Below are 17,859 nucleotides of genomic sequence, written 5' to 3'. Positions count from 1 at the left end.
AGCTCACCCACTCAGTCCTCAAAACCTCCATTCTCTCCTGTGAAGCACATGCAGGGTCTTCCTGGGGAAATGAATTCCTTCTCCTCTGTGTCATCAAAGCTCTCTCTTCCTACTGCCAGCATCTATTCCAGCTGGCCTAGCATCATCTTCCTCAGTCTCCACCTTCCCCTGAGGCACAGCCCCAACAGGAGCACCTGGTTCCCACACAGCCATCCTGGGCGCCCCTGTGCCAACTCCACAGGGGCCGCAACTCCTTTGGCACCTTGCCATCAGTTTGTTAGACTGTCCCTCCCATCCCCATCATCTGTGGTCACTGCTTCTGGCCACCCACCTTCTCTCAGTTCATGTCCACACTGTCCTTAGTAGCATCCTCTCCTCTGATCCACTGGTCCCCTAAATCCTAAACGTCTCTCTAGTCCCCATGGGAACTCCTTTTCCATTCTACACAAACTTTCCTGTACCTTCAGATGTAATCTCCTCATGGAGTGCTCCCTCCACCTTTTCTGTGGTCCTCTCTGTCTCTACCATTTATTTACCATTATAAAGTAAGGTCATCTACTCAGACTCGATTTCATCCACTAGACTTTACAACTTGAACACAGAATTGGGGTCTTATTAATAACCTGAAACAAAGTAGTCTCTCAATAAATGTTTACTGATTTGAACAAACAGTATTGCACAAATTACCTATCCTTAATTACAGAGCATTAAAGATGCCAGTCTTTTCATTTTCTGACCCTACTGTAAACTTTCCATTTCCCACTATGCTCCTTTCAGCGATGCATGCTATCAGTACAAACATACATTTCTTGTGGCCACAGAAGGAAAAGAAAAGCATGAAAGAATGTTTGGCACTCTAACACTAAAAGAAAGAGAAGGGGCTGGGGAAGTGTGTGGAGGGGGGTTATTTCACTGGGAAACAAGTTAGAGAAACTTTCTGTGACTGTGAGACAGAAACTGTGAAGAGAAAGGAAAGGAGTGGTAATGCAGAATGTTCAAATGGGTAGAGCTAAGTGAGGCTAAGTATAAAAAAGAATGAGTGAAGAGAAAAATAGGAAGGGGAAAGACAGGGAAGCTTTGTATGTCTGTGTGGTATACATGTGTGTGGACAGTGGGGAGAATTCTGCCAGACCGATACAAGTCAGACTCAAAAGTAACCCAAATTATACCCGCCTGCACAAACTTTTGTCTCTTTTAATGCCAGTGTACCTTGGCACATTCTGGTACAGTCTTGCCATGGTCCATATGGGTCCCACGTAAACTGGTCTCTCTTCTCTTCCACAGGGATATTGAAGGAATAACGTACATCAGGGTTGTACAAATTACCCACACACAAAACCTCAATACAAATGCACAGGAGCATACAATTAATTCATAAAAGACATATTCCTACAAGGTATCATTTTATTTTTAATAATAACCGCAAAGGGCTTCATCATCACAGTTTACTAATATGATTAAAGCTAAGCCTTTTTAATGACTACTGAGAATTTACCTGCAAAACAAGTTCTTCTTCTAGCCGATCAGTACTGTTGATTCGTTCGGTTGAGCTGTTTGAACCACTGTATTCAAAAATGGCTCCTTGTACGTGGATTTCTTTCTTTGCCATACTTACAACAAAATTTCCATTCAAAAGGAAGTTCCCTTGAGTGTCAGATAATGCTGTAAAAGAATGGTACTCATGAAACAGCAAAACCAGTCACCAGCACAGAAAATTTTTTAACTTTTAAAATTCAAATCCTTTTGAAATGAAGAAAGTAAATACTTGAGTCGATAAACTTTGTTACTACAATGTGGTACCCTTTATTTTACTACAATGGAGGGACCCCTCAGCCCTACACTTTTCTATCTGCGGTGGAACCTTCTTCTGCAATCATGCAGCTTCGGGAGGACATACAAAAGTGGGAAAACAGAAAGAAGCCATGGGCCCAGCAGCAAGATCAGCTAAAACAATCCTGGCCATCAGTGGCAAGGAAAGGAAGAGCCCCTGGACTGCGGCAACATTCCATTTACACTTATCTTGGGGAAAATGTACACAGCTTTAAAACTGTAAGGTCAGAAAAATAAAAAATAATTTTTTTAACTTTAGGGTCAATGTTCGAAAGGCATGTGATGACTACACGATTCTCTATATAAATGCCTGGATCTTTTTCATGGAGACGCATGCTGTTATTGTGCGTAAATTGCTTTATGCATTTTTAATTTTCAAGAGGGTATATAATATGTTAAATTTTACACTAACAAAAATGCCATATTAACCAAATCCTTTTTGTGGCTTTACTTATATTATAGTTCCCAGCTGAACAATAGCCTGTTTGGAAAACGTTTGTTTGGTCTTTCAAGGAACCTCATCTAGGACATACAAGTTACCTGTATGGCTAATTTCATAATAAATTCTACACCTCTTGAAAAAGCTACCTAGGTATTTATAATTTTGATATTTCTCTGTCTGTATGGACTATTATGAGTGTCTTTATATACTCCACTAAATTCAATGAAGAACCAATAAAGTTCTACATTTATCCTACAAAATGGAAATTGCCCCATATAAGTCTGCACTTTGGCCAAAGTGGGTAGGCCTATTTAAGGGAGTATCAGTTACATTAAAACTAAGGGAAATGAGTAGAACATGACTGAGAAATACTGTATACATTTTACTACTTTTAGTTACCAAAGCACATTTCATAAATACATGTTTTAGAAATATCTTCTTGTTTGTTTTTGTTCATTTCAATTTAGATTTTAATATTGTCACTAGCAGTTCTCTTGCAAAGCATTTTGCTATTTTACTGGTGAACATTTCTAATTTTTAAACTTGGGCATTCCTAGGGAAGATACAATATCTATATTTAGAACCTAAGAGAGAGATATTAACTAAATGTAAAAGACTAATCAAATTATTTACACTTGATTTTCTTTGAGAATATTTTTGCAGTTTTACAAAAATTTACATAACATAAAATTAACCATTTTAAAGTGAACAATGTTGCACAACCATCATCTCTATCAGTTCTAAAACTTTTTCGTCACTCCCCCCCCCCCCCCGCCGCCCCCAAAATATCCTGCATCCACTAAGCGGTTGTTCCCTTTACATTTGACTTTATAATGCCAAATGCAATTCCTGAGATAAGCTGTTCATTATAGAAGCAGATCCTCAGTTATAAGCATTGATTATTTGAGCCAGCGTTTCACATTTCATTAATGTGAAGCAGGTACTTTCTAAATTTCAGCTCTACACCACCTACTCTAGCTTGGTGAGTCATACATAATTCAATATTAAAGTGTTTTTCAGGTAGAAGAAAAAGGATTGTAAAGCATTCTCTTCATCTTTGGGCCTAAATGAAATTCCTTAAACCTAAAAGCTACTTTCTAAAAATAAGTAAATGAAATCTATACTCTAGAAATAGCTAAAGGACAATATACTGTAACTAAATATTCATTAACATCTAAATATATGAATCCATAGTTCTTTTCTTTAAAATAAAAACTTTTTAAAAACTGTATATAAATCCTTTTACTACATGGCAAAAGAGAATTTAAGAAAATTCTTTAAAACATCAAACCTCAAACAGGTCTCTAATTTTATATTAAAAGATAGAAGAGGATTTTATTTTAAATATACATGCAACTTTAAACGTAACCTTTATGGTTATTTAAAGCACTCTCGTGGGAAAAATTTCAAATTTACTTTTCAGAATTTAGTTCCATATTTTTCAAATAAGAATCAGTGTATAGTTCAGAAGAAAACATGTATCTGGAGTCAGAAGACTCAGCTCAGTATGAACTGAAATTGCATGTTTTTTCAGGGGTCTCTGCTTGCCTTCCAAGAATTTACATCAACCGCAGACCTCCATGAAATCGCACACGAACCACATATTGGTGCTGTTTACTAGAAATGTTTACCAAGGTAATTGTCATCTGCTGGTGTTCCAGAATAGCTGTGCTGAAGAATATCAATGTTGGTTGCTCCTGCGGGAATCTTTACGACAACATTATAACCTACAATATAATTTTATACATGTTAACTTTCACACACAAAAAACAGATGGTCCAGAGGCTATTACTGCTGAATGATTGAAAAATTTCAATAGTGTAGTCAGACTTAATTTCATTTTATCTTTGATAAATGATACCAGTGCTTACTCTTTTTAAATCAATGCCTTATACAAATTGCTAAGAATTGAGAAAAAGTAGTTGTCGTCTAGAAACATAAGAGAGTTTGGGATTCTTAAAAAGTACAAATCCTAATTTTTCTTACTTCTAAAATTCTGAGTATAGAATAAGAATGAAGCTAGTATGCTACATTTTATATTTCCTAACGTGTTTTTTTAATGCAATATTCCAAATGCTATCCACAAATCCAAAAGATATCAAAATAGTTGGGCATTACTATATGTGTACAAGAAACTTAGTAAAGAGCAAAATAATGTGAGTTAATGAGAAGCATATTTTTTAAGCTTTTAGTCTCTAGTATAAGCAGAAATCCCTATAGGTACCCCCAACATTTTACATTATTGTCAAGAGAAAAGTAAAAAATTTACTTGAGAGAAATGAAAATAATATTTCTATTTTATGAGACCTAATTCACCAACACTGGCACTGCTCAAAAGATGAGGAAACACTATATTAAATATATATTAAGAAAGAATGGAAAGTTTTGTATGCTAAAACTACTCATGTTACACAGTTCATAATTGTCTAAACATTCTCATTTGCTCTAGTGATATTAATTCTAAGTTTTTCCTTTTCCTTATAGAATTTTCCTTTTCTATTTAATACATGCATAAATGGAGTTGATATTTTTCTTGTACGCTAACTTTGATAAATATGGAATGAATTTAAAAAGGAGAAGTTTAAAAGAGCTTAAGTCCGACATGAAATTACCTTGCATGTTTTTAGAGCAGCCTTATTTATATCTCTCTAAGGCATCACATTAAAATATAAGGTTTGATGATTCTGTATGCACTATATAGATATGGTTGCAGGCTATCAGTCTAGAAGACTAATTTTAATCCATGATTTTTTACTATAAAATATTCCTACGACCTTCACTATTTGTCTTTGCTATTATACATTTTTCAAGAAGGCAATTCCTAAGCATGGCAAAAGTGACAAGATGAAGGCTACCGCCAGGGGGCAGTGATGTGACAATGCTATTCAGAGCATACAAATGTATTTAACATCTTTTTCCATTTGCACTGATTAATTCATAGTAAAATTTGGTGCATGTGGTTTTATACAGAAAAATGTTTTCCAGTGAATACATATCAGACTGATAAATATGGGCCATTTGTTATAAAAAAGGGGTCAAATATGTATGGCTCCAATGAAATAATGAATCATAACTACAAAAATAAATCAGATCATCTGGTAACTAGGATTTGTAAGTATCATCATAGCATGAAATGAAGTATATTTTTAATATAAATAAAAAAGTAAATTTTGTTTTAAAACATATTTCTTTAAATGAAGCATTCATACTAACTTAACTGTGCTCAAACATATGTGAATATAATTTAAAGCTGAACAATAAAACTGTAAAAGTAAATTTTTATTTTGCAAGGAAAGTTTTAAAGGGCTGCTTTCATTACCATAAAAAAGAAAAAAAACATTTCCCAGACATTTTTAGAATAGAAAAAAATCTGCTATATTCTCTTAACAATTTTGAAGAAAATGAAATCATGGCCAAATATCAGTTACATCTTATAATACAAATACTTCCTGGAAAATCAAATGTAATAATAATTCAAAATCCACATTTAAGTTAATGTTTTCATCCTTCCACCTTCAATCAACATTTTCAATATGTCATCAATAAGAAGCACAACATAAAAAAAAAAATTGGTTCAAATAATGAAAAATAATTAAAAGCAAGTTTCCTGGAAACATCATAAATACAGTATACATTAGGGATTATAGGAACTGCAGTAAGAACACATTGCTAACTGGGGGGACTATTCACACATCATTGTCAAATAGGAGTGGATTTACTCTAATAAACGCACCTAATATTTTTTTTTTAATGCATTTGCCTTTAGCAGGTGAATTCACTAATTCAAGGATAAATCTGGTATAAGATTTAATCTTTTATATTTAGGAAATTTTTCTTTAACTATCCTTTTTTTTAAGTTTCATGGCTTGTACTTTATATTTTTAAATTCATCTTTATTGTTGAAAGTATTACAGATGTCCCCTTTTTTTCCTCCATTGACCCTCTCCACCCTGCTCCCACCCCCTAACAATCAATTTTAATTAAGGAAAGAGAGTAGACAAAACAATAACAAACCATTACTCGTATACCTTCATCACATATACCATTATTACACCAAATAAAAGGGAAAACTAGAACCAGATACACAGCTTACCATAATGAGCACTGTTGAAGACTCCTGACATTGTCCTGCATGATGAATTATCGCCACCACACACACCACATTTGTCTCTCCTGGCCTTGGAGTTTAACACATGATCACAACCAGCTTGCTTCAAAATACAATAAATCAAATCAATGTTATAAAAATGACTCATGATAAACATGGTGCTTTACAAAGTTCATTCAATTAATAGGAGATTTGATACAGCAGGATTTTTTTCATATCTACCGATCTTTTCATATGCCAATATTTTCACATATCTGTTCACCTGATTGAAAAAGCAGTGTTTTTCAAAGAGTCATCTACATACCTCCTGCATCAAAATCACATAAAGTGGCACTTAAAAAGGCCACCAGGGCAACCTTAAAGGTGAAACCTAGGAATCCACATTGTAACAAACAATGACTGATTCCTATATCCCTCATTTGAAAACCACTCTTTAAATAAATGTCATTCAAGAGGCACAAAAAATATGACTATGTAAGTAACACATTAAAATAACCCCAGCCCTGGTCAGTGGCTCAGTTGGTTAGAGCATTATGCTGTACACTTTTAAAAGGTTGTAGGTTCAATTCCCAGTCAGGGCACATACCCAGATTGTGGGTTCAGTACCAGTTGAGGTGCATACAGGAGGCAACCAATCAATGTTTCTCTCTCACATCAATTTTTCTTTCTTTCTCTCCCCCTTTTTCGCTCTCTCTCTAAAATCAATAAAAACATATCCTCGGGTAAGAATTTTTAAAAGTAACTCCAAAGAGATGTCTTTCATGATTCATTTTTTTAAAACTCATGACATTAGAATTCATAATAAACTGAGTACAATTGAAGGAAAGTTTATTTATCCAAAACTAATATCCAGCATAATAAACAGGGTTTATGAAAACAATGAATACATAAGTAAAAGGTAAAAGTAAATGGTTTGTTCCAGAGGTTTAAAAGAACAAATGCAGAAGGTGTCTTCTACATATGCAGCAATAACTTTTAGTTCTCTGGACAAGTCCTCTAAGTTTGGTGATTGGAAAAGTAAGAAAATTTCATAAACCTCATGAATTTTTATATACAAGGCAAATATTTGAATTTTAAAAATTTCAAGCAGATAGTTTCTGAAAGTAGTATGCATCTATACATGTTCACGTAATCATATTTTTTTCATTTTATATGACTTTCTGCTGATAAATTAGATTCAAAAATTTTTCAGGCCACTGAGTACCCGTTTTCTAGTATTTAAGGTTTTTCCAATGTGTAAGTTCCTTTAAGTTCCTTTAAACATCTCATTAGCACCTTGTGTGCAACCCCTCTGTCACCTGGTGACTGGCAATAGATGTTTGGTTATAGGGAGAACTCAGTCCTATTAAGTTACACTTAACCAAAAGAATGAGTTCATAAAATTTCACTTGTATTCTCTAGACAGCATTCACTATCCTAGTTTTCAAGTTCATCACCATTTTTAAGATCGCCACGTGCAGTATGTGTGCTTGAATTCAGGGTCTCATCTGCTCTCACCTAAAATCCTGCTAAATGGCCCACCCATCTCCAATCTTCTCCTAACCCAGTGCATTCTAAAGATTCTCACATACAAATCAAATCACATCTTTTTCAATTCCAAATCCTAAAGATCTCCAAGGACTTTAGGGTAAAAGTGCATAGAACAACCCCTATCTCACCTTATATCCTCACCTTTCTAAAACCTTCATAATTAGCTCAAGCCCACATCCTCCATGAGCATTCTTCAAAACCTTTACCCATCTCCCCCTAATTAAGACATTCCTTCCCCAATATCCCCAAGCCTCCTTGCAGATGACTCCATCGCAGTGCATTATAATTGTTTGCCTGCCTATCTCCCTCACAAATCTGTGACCACCTTGGAGGTTAGTTCCATCCTTTTATCTGACATCTAGTAGGTTCTCAGTAAATGTTTGAAGCATTTACCCAAGAATTAAGAAACAAGAATGGACAGAGGGAGGGAGGATACGACTGCTTCTAACACTGAGGGGATAAAAAAAGTCACCACAGAAGGTCACACTTGAAGGATGAAAGGACTTTATAACCCTTGTGTCTTAATATTTTTTATCTTTTTAGAAAGTTGACCTCATCCCTTATCTTGATTTTGAGTACCATACACAAAACAAAATTGGCAGAAGCCTTAATGCTTCATGAGTTACTCTTCATGGCAGAAAATCACCTAGTAAACAAAGTCTCCTAGTGATACTCCTACAGATAATGTGGTTATCACCAAAGGTTGCCGTATTGGATTCACAAAAATGTGTTCTGAAGTAACAGAAGTCATAGTCTCCTAAAAGCCACGTTAAATAGAATAAGTTTACTCACCCGACACAGGCCTTGAACACAGATGTCGTTAGTTTCAGTTCCACAAGGGGTACCATCGGCAACCCTATCCTTCAACTGGTAGAAGTTAGTGGTTCCAGCAACCCGACAGTAGAGTTTACAGCGATCTTTTATGGCAACTGTAAAAAAAAGTCAAAGTTTTGCCATACAATAATGCAACTGTTTGTTCCTAGGACTCAAAAAGGATTCACATCAAAAATATTCTAACTACTTACTCCCACTGTACTTTGGAAGCCATCTCACGTTAGGGGAAAGACCATTGATGTTGAAATGTTTACCATCAAAATCAGAGCACTGCTTCTCACGGAAGTCTTGCTTTCCTTTTGGACAGGAATCAGTATTACATGATCGAAATTTCATCCTGCGGCCCACACAGTACTTGCCTCCGTTTCTCGGCCTAGTCAAATTCATTACATTTTAAAGCACATCAGTACAATATTATTTTTGTTGTTTACCTCTACAATTGTTCCATTCCTTTCCATGATGTCCCACTAACACTTTGAATATAACACAAGTATGTAACATGGTTTTAAGCAATCCCATGGCTAATAACCTAAAAATATCCATCTTGGTGGATGCTGTGGCCTAGAGGAGAGAAATGATATCTTATTCATGATTTCATTAACTAACAAGGAACTATGATGAGAATTTCTTTTAAAATTTCAAAAAATGGTTCGTGCCCTAACCGGTTTGGCTCAGTGGATAGAGCATCGGCCTGCAGACTCAAGGGTCCCAGGTTTGATTCCAGTCAAGGGCATGTACCTTGGTTGTGGGCACATACCCAGTAGGGAGTGTGCAGGAGGCAGCTGATCGATGTTTCTCTCTCATCGATGTTTCTAACTCTCTATCCCTCTCCCTTCCTCTCTGTAAAAAAATCAATAAAATATATTTTTTAATAAAAAAAAAATGGTTCATTTGCTCAGCCAGTGTGGTTCAGTGGTTGAGTTTCCACATAAGAACCAAGAGGTCACACTTTGATTCCTGGTTGGACACAATCCCCAGTGGGGGATGTGCAGGAGGCAACCAATAGATGATTCTCTCTCATCATTGATCTTTCTATCACTCTCTCCCTCTCCCTTCTTCTCTGAAATCATTAACAATATATATATTTTAAATGGTTTGTTCATATTCTGGGTGGAAAATGAGCCAAACATGATTTAAAAAAAGATAATACCATGTTAAAAAAAAAGAAATATACATGTGTGTTTGTCATAGATCTACTTATCACTTAGTTCAACAAGTTTCATGGTGTCACTCTATATCCATCCAACTTATGCTGGAAAACAAAAACTCTTTTCTCAGCATTTTTAAATATGAAGACTTCTAGCATAATTTAGTTATTCTAAAATTCAAATGAATTCAGATTTTATTCAGAATATGTCATATTTCTGCGTTAAAAAATTATTGGTAATAGATTTTAAGTGAAAAGTGTCATACTGCTTACCAATTTACATATCACATAACAATAGAAAAATTATTTTAAAATCTTTATGGAATCTCTAAGTTCTTTTAAATAATGAGAGGAGATATGCTTCCGTACTTATTCAAGCTAAAGACATGAATACATCTCTAACATAATAGGTAAAGAAAGAAAAATAGCTTGTTGAATTACACAAATGAGTAAAAAACTGGTAATGAAACTACATGTCTTGTCCAGGACAGCCAAAACATAGTTAAAAGGGGAAAGTAGCTTTCAACAGAAACACTAAATGTAAAAAATGCCATTATATTACTGTCATTATTTATAACTATTTCTCAAATTCACACTAAATCAGAAAAAAGAAGGCTCTGTCTCAATTCAGATTCTAAAGGTTATTTTTATCTATCAGCTTTTTAAAGGTCTGAATCTACCAAGATATAAAGTAATATGGCTTAAAGTGTCCCAGAAGTTTTCTGAATCTCAGAAACTTACAGACTGACCTCCAGTTTAGAAGTGAATGAAACTGCTGTTTAGTTTCTGGTGCCTTGAGATAATCTTAATTTACAGTGACATAAAAAGGACATACTCGGGGCGATTACAGAGCCTGGTTGTGCTTTTGATTCCACCTCCACATGTTCTTGAACAAGAACTGTAAGGTCCCCATGGTCCCCATTCACCATCTACAGGACGTGTTTCCATTTCTTTGTTTACACACAGCCCATGGTGGCAATGCTATAAAAATAACACAAAGAAAAGTGATTCATGTAGATCTAGTGAGAACACTATAGTAACTATAAGAGCAGCAGGAGATCAATACAAGAACAAAATGTATACAATTTAAAGCAAAATGTTTATTCAGATGTGATTACATTTAATGCCATGTTATTGAATATTTACTGAGTATCTATCAAGTAACTAAGATTTATGGAACGCAAAAAGAATTAAAAAGTTCCCCCTGCCTTTAAGATTTAGAGTCTCCTTAGGGTAGGGAAGACCTATACATATTGGAAAAACTTAGTAAAATAAAAAAATTAAAGCAAATATTAGATTAATACGGTATTTATCCATGCTTTTTTAAAATGCAGTTATCTATCCCTCACTCTTTGACCTAACTTTCCACTCTATCTCCTCCAAAGCCTCAATGATCACTTGTTTTTTACTTTCATCAAGAAAATGGAAACTTGCAGAAAAATCTGTCAATCTCCCAGCAGCCCTTCTACCCACCCATCAGCGTCTGTGCCTATTTATATACATGAAAAATCCAGGATCCTAGTCAAAATTAATCCCTCCATTTATCCACTTAATCTCAGCCCTTCTCACTCCTCAGAACATGACTCAGCAATTGTCTCATCTCCCCTGTGTCATTGTTGTTCCAGTCTCTAGGACATGAAAGCTAATGCGGTTCATGTGCTGATGCTGGTCTATGAATTAGTCACTATCAGCCTGTGAGAAGATGAGCACAGAAATTGTGAGGGAGCATTTAGAAACTTTTGTAAGAGTTTTACAGAGTAAGTTTATGTTTATTAAAGTAAATAATTTAAAAATAAGCTTATATTGGTTTTGTTTATAATTGAATGTTTATTTTTATTATTAAAATAAAATTTACTATTTTAACCATTTTTCAGTGTACAGTTCAGTGGTATTAACTACATTCACATTGTTGTGCAACCATCCAAAATGAAATCTTTATCTTCCCTAACTGAAACTGTACACCCATTAAATAATAATTCCTCATTCTCCACTCCTCCCAGCCCCTGGCAACCACCGTTCTATTTTGTTTCTACGAATCTGACTACTCGGGATATCTCATAAATTGAAATCATACTGTGTTTATCTTTCTACGACTGGCTTATTTCACATAGCATAATGTCTTCAAGATTCACACACATGGCATGTGCCAAAATGCCCTTTTACAAAGGCTACATCTGGATGGTGGGAACACAGTGCAATACACAGATGATGTATCATAGCACTGTACACTTGAAACCTATATAATATTATTAACCAATGTCACCCCAATACATTTTTAAAGGGCTGAATTATATTTCAAGGTATGTAAATACCATATATTGTTTATTCATCTGTTGATTGACAGTTGCGTTGTTTCACTTCTTGGCTACTGTAAATAATGCTGCTACAAACATGAGTGTGTAAATATCTCTTCAAGTCCCTATTCTCAATTCTTTTGGATATATATCCAGCAGTGGTATTTGGGTCTCATAATAATTCCATTTTTAAATATTTTTAGAAACCACAATTTTTTTCCAGTGGGAAAACCTGGCTTACATTTTGGAGATCTTCTTTTTTTTTCATTTTCCTAGTCAACCGTTTTTATCATTTTGTACAAAAAAATAATTTGAAAATGTTTTATTTTAAAGAAGACTGGTCCTTTAATTGAGACAGTTTGAAAATACTCCACTAGAATATTCTCTTTAACATATAAATATACTCTTTTTCCTGCCACTTTAACAACAATAACCAAAAAACAACTTTTCTTAGACCTCACTTCCCTAACCAGCTACTGTTCTGTTTATGCTCATTGTCTATCTCTCTCTGCCTATTTCCCCACAATCTCACCTTAGCCAAGCTTTATACCAACTTCCATGGTTCATGTATAGGCCTTTCACAATGTATAACCAATGGCTAGGTCTCAGTCTCTGTTTTCCTTGACTTAGCAGTATGTGAATAGCTAATTATGATTCCGGATACATTATTTTTCTGTTAGTTTCCAGAGCTCCACACTCTTGGTTTTCTTTCTTCTTTAATGATTACTTTTTCACAGTTTCTTTTACTATTTCTTTTTTCTCCAACCTCTTAATATTGGAATGTCCCCAGGTTTAGATCCTGGCCCTTTATTCTACTCTATCAACAATCACTCCCAGTCCAGATCTCTCTCCTGATCTCCTGACTGTATACAACTGTTTCCTCCTCTTCACTTGAATGTCTAATAAACATATCAAATGTAGAAATCAAACTCCTGCCCTGCCCCCTCAAAATAGCTTGAGTTGATCTAAGTTGATCATATAGCAGACCCTTAATAAATCATTGCTGAATGAATGAATACTATAAACAATTTTATTAGGAGAAAAAATACTTTGTACCCTTCATTAGAACAAATCATTCAATAGAAAAAAGCCATATTAGGAGTGAACAAAAGCAAAATCTCAGTATAGACTGTACTATGTGCATGTACATTTTGTTGGCATCTTCCAGAAATAGTTCAATAGTCCCTGCATGCATTCTTGTGTATGCGTGTGTTACGGGGTGTGTGTGTGGGGTGGGGGGTGGGGGGGAAGAGAGAGAGAGAGAGAGAGAGAGAGAGAGAGAGAGAGAGAGAGAGAGAGAGATATCAGAGAATGAGAAGGATAAAATGTTATACTAGACACCATGTAGTAAAATCAACTCACTGTCAGAGGGGTTCATCATCTATAATAATAAAAGTGTAATATGCTAATTTTAGATTCCGGACGTCCTTCCTGACGACCTTCCAGATATCCTTCCAGACGTCCTTCCTGACGACCTTCCGAATGAAGCTGGGGCTGCAAGGGAAGCCCGGGTCCTGGGTGCCAGAGGAAAGCCGGTGCCGGCAGCCGGGGGAAGGAAGGCCTACTGTTGCACGAATTTCATGCATCAGGCCTCTAGTGTTTTCATAAAAATGAATGTATTAATAGACCATCTCACATGTAAGACAGTCACAAGATAAATGGACTAAAGAAGAGTGTTAAGGCAACATTACGGGACATTTGTTTAAAATTTCCCTTGAATAAATAATCCATTTAATACAGGACATTGCTAATGCTAATGCAATATAAGGGCTCACTACTTTCAATTAATTAAAAAGGGAATTTATACCTATCATGATCTGCATGTAGTTACCCCAAACACTACCTCTGCTTTCAATCTACATGGGCTTTAAAGCAGGTCTCAGTGTCTCATCACATTTGCCTTAATTCCAACGAATTCATGCCAATCATACCAGATCATAGGGAGATATATTCAAATGGCAAACAAACACATGAAAAGATTCCTAAGATTGGTAATAACCAGTGAAATGTAAATTAAAACCAGAATAAGATTCCATTTTATACCCACTAGAATAGCTAAATTTTTGTTAAAATACTTGTATATCAAAAATTGGCAAAGAATGCATAGCAACTAGAACGTTCAGACATTGCTTATGGGTTCTAAAATGGTACACATATTTTGGAAAATTGTTTGGCACTCTCCTATGAAGTCAAACACACACCTGCCCTACGACCCAGAAGTTTTACTCTGGATATTTACCCAAGAGAAATGTAAATATATGCCCATAAGAAATCCTGTATGAGGATGCTCAGAGCAGCTTTATTCATAACAGCCAAAAGCTGGAAATGATCCAAATGTCCATCAACTGGAGACTGGGTAAACAAATTATGGTGCACTTGTACATTTGAATTATATTGCAACATAAAGGAATGAAGTTCTGATGCATACAATAATATGGATGAAACTCAAAAACATTACGTTGAACAAAAGAAGCTTGACCCAATCTCCACCCCCAAAGGGTACATTACATAGTTCCATTTGTATTAAATCAAGAACAAACAAATTAATCTATGGAGATAGAAACATGAACAGGAGCTGGTTCTGGAGAGAAGGGAAATTGTCTGCAAAGAGTCAAGACTGAACTTTTTTAGTGGGGATGTTGGCTATGTATGGATCTACATTTGATAAAACCTTCCAAGATGTACATTTAAGATAAGTGCATGTGACTCATATTTCTCAATTTAAAAAAACTGTTTATGCCTGAACTGGATTTAGACTGTTCAATAAATTAGTTATACATAATGTATCTCTTGATATTTGTAAATATATCAATTACTATTTTAGTCACATGAAATCAAACATGAAGGTCAACAGGATATAGTAACTTTAACATTTGTTACAGCATTAGATTTGAATCAGGTGAACATCTTGGAGTAAGTCTTCTTTCTAATATCAACAGCCCCGTATTCAAACTTCAGAGATGTCTTTTTCTCTGCTCACGTTCAGATAATCAGTAACTCAACAAATGCCACTTCCTCCTCAAAAGAAAAAGCTAATTATGAATACTAGTCCCAAAAAGTGAGAAAAATAGTCTTTTTGATAATTCTTACTCTCAAAATATAAATTTTAGATAAACTCAAATTTTAAAATTTAGTTCCAGTTTAAATCTATAAACTGAAGAATTCCAGTAGAATTATGACCCTCAGATAATTTGAGTGCAAAACCACTTCAATGAGTACTTCAGGTTACTATAAAAATTGCTGAAGTTTCAAATTAAACTTTAATAATTCATTTGTAATCTAAGTGGTATTTATGGGAAACACATGCCTTCAGATGGAAAAGTGACGCAAGAAAAGGGCAGTAGCTGGTACACACATTTCACTAAAGCAGCAGGTGGTAAAGACACGAGGTCAGCTAGTGAACTGAACTTAATTTGAAGTTCTTACTTTTGCATAATGTGAGCTTTGGCAGCACTAGCTAACCCACTGCCAAGAAGTGTTCCTTTTGCATGGGGTAGCTCAGAGGAGGCTGACTACAATTTGTTGAGTACAGACAATATTTGACTTCATGCTGGAGCACCAAGTACAATCTGAATTCATCTTCATATACAACACGTTTCATGATCATGGTGAGCCCTGTCACTCGACATCACCCTGGCAGATTTACTGATGTTAGAATGGTAAAGATGCAGTATGACAGGCAGTTTATTGTAGGAATATAATGTAGTTCAATATAATTAGAACCAACAAAATCCAAAGGAGACACTTAAAACTTTCAGTTATACTTAACTGAATTTTATGGGAGAAAAATGTATGAAATCCTAACATCCTTAAATTTGGAGATTTGCTGAAATATTAGGGCCTTCATGTCTATACTCATCTTTAATAACAAAACAATAATATACTTAGATAACTATATGTACACATGAATTTATCTTTCTGATAACTATATGTAATTTTAATATTCATCTGCTAGATCTTGAAAAACAGGGGAAATTATCATTTTAATTCACTAGACACTATTCTACATAAAAAACCATGGCAATAATATTAAATCAACTAGCAGAACAAAAGTTGACAGCAAATGGTGAACAGTGCTGAAATGCAGAGCAATCACATCCTCTGATAATCTCTCGATACAAGACTCACCCTTGGAGAAAACCTACCATCCCAGGACCACAGTTGGTTCCGTCTGCCAGGGGCATGTGCTGAGTACGACAGCCCTTGTGGACTCCTTCTGCACTCGTGCACCAGAGACGCCTGCACTGTTTCTGCAGAGGAACCGGAGCAGGCAAGCAAGAGTGAAAATGATGCCACAATTACCTGATCAAGTCAATATAATGCATCAGTTCACAAACTGATCTTATGTAATCCCTGGTATCATGGTCACAGCTGGAAATAATCAGCAAAAAATCTTTACTGCCCAGCCGGGGTGGCTCAGGAGTTGAGCATTGACCTATGAACCTGGAGGTCATGGTTTGATACCAGTTGTGGGCTCAATCCCCAGTAGGGGGCGTGCAAGAGGCAGCCTATTGATATTGATGTTTCTCATTGATGTTTCTCTCTCTCCCTCTCCCTCCTTCTCTGAAATCAATAAAAATATATATTTTTTAAAAATCTTTACTAAGTTTTAGCTCTTGATTTTCCTCTAAATACATAAAATTGCAGCATTTAGTATCTTTTTTTAACTTTTAGATTTTCATCATGCATTGAACAATGGGAGAGATGAATTGGAGTGGAAATATTCAAAATTATGTGAGGCATTTTTCTCTCTTTGCAAGATATTTTTCTAAAGGACTTTTTGTTGTTAAATGTTATTCACAAAGAGTTTCCAAAAGCCCTCTTTGATCCAATGGAGGAATGTATGAATAATGTGCATAGAAATACTGTATAATGTATACTGGTTTCCTATTTTGTGAATATAATGCAGACTTTCAACTTTTGAACAAAGGGTTCTGAAGTTTTCACAAGAAACAAAAATCTATGGAGGCTCACAGGAGCTATACACATGATAATTTCTTTCTTTTTCTGATTTTAAATTCAAAGTTTGTTTAGTGTCTAAATCAGGTAGGAAGAAAGAAATGTGGCTTCTATGTAAGAAATTAAGGTAAATCTCCCCCTTCCATAGTGGATGTTTAAAGGCTTATGAAAATCATGACTATGAATTTAAGACTTTAGGAACAATATGCACTATGTGGAGTATGCCTTGTATGTCCCTGCACTCACTGTTAAGTACCTTTCATTCATTCATTCAACATTCAATAAGCATTTATTCTATGGCAGATATTATGTAGCAGATCATTATCTTTACTTAAATGAATGAATATGGTTGCATTTCTGGTCCAATGATTCTCACAACCTAGTACTGTATCTACCTTATGAAAAATCCTAAAAACAACTTATAAATAGTTTAATGAAAACTAAACAACAGGCTCCAAATTTCATTTCTTTTGATTCAAATCTACATAAATTAAAATGCAGTCTATTATATTCCTGGGTCTTTTAATACAACTCATCAAAATACAAAAATGTCTCACATAATTTTCTTCCCATGTCTGAAAAAATAATATCACTTGATAGTAAATATTTAAAATCCTGTTAATTTTCAAAACCTCTCTGTGACTTTGCTTCTAAATGAGAATACTTCATAGGATTTTGTGAAAATTAGAGATAACTTTTAAGCACCTAATACAGT

General features: G+C 35.0%; 1 protein-coding gene across 1 annotated transcript in view; it reads right to left on the bottom strand.

Moving 5' to 3' along the window:
- The window catches only part of ADAMTS20 (ADAM metallopeptidase with thrombospondin type 1 motif 20), a 167,696-nt gene that overhangs the window by 79,832 nt on the left and 70,005 nt on the right, over positions 1-17,859 (bottom strand). Inside the window, 8 exon segments of the mRNA XM_014454071.2 lie at positions 1,210-1,339; positions 1,496-1,662; positions 3,904-3,999; positions 6,366-6,483; positions 8,703-8,839; positions 8,936-9,117; positions 10,727-10,872; positions 16,331-16,435. Of these exon segments, the coding sequence (XP_014309557.2) occupies positions 1,210-1,339; positions 1,496-1,662; positions 3,904-3,999; positions 6,366-6,483; positions 8,703-8,839; positions 8,936-9,117; positions 10,727-10,872; positions 16,331-16,435 (1,081 nt within the window).

The sequence above is a fragment of the Myotis lucifugus genome, unplaced genomic scaffold (assembly GCF_000147115.1).
Source record: "Myotis lucifugus unplaced genomic scaffold, Myoluc2.0 scaffold_30, whole genome shotgun sequence".
In the NCBI taxonomy this organism is placed as follows: Eukaryota; Metazoa; Chordata; class Mammalia; order Chiroptera; family Vespertilionidae; genus Myotis; species Myotis lucifugus.
This window is presented reverse-complemented; position numbering and strand designations above follow the sequence as displayed.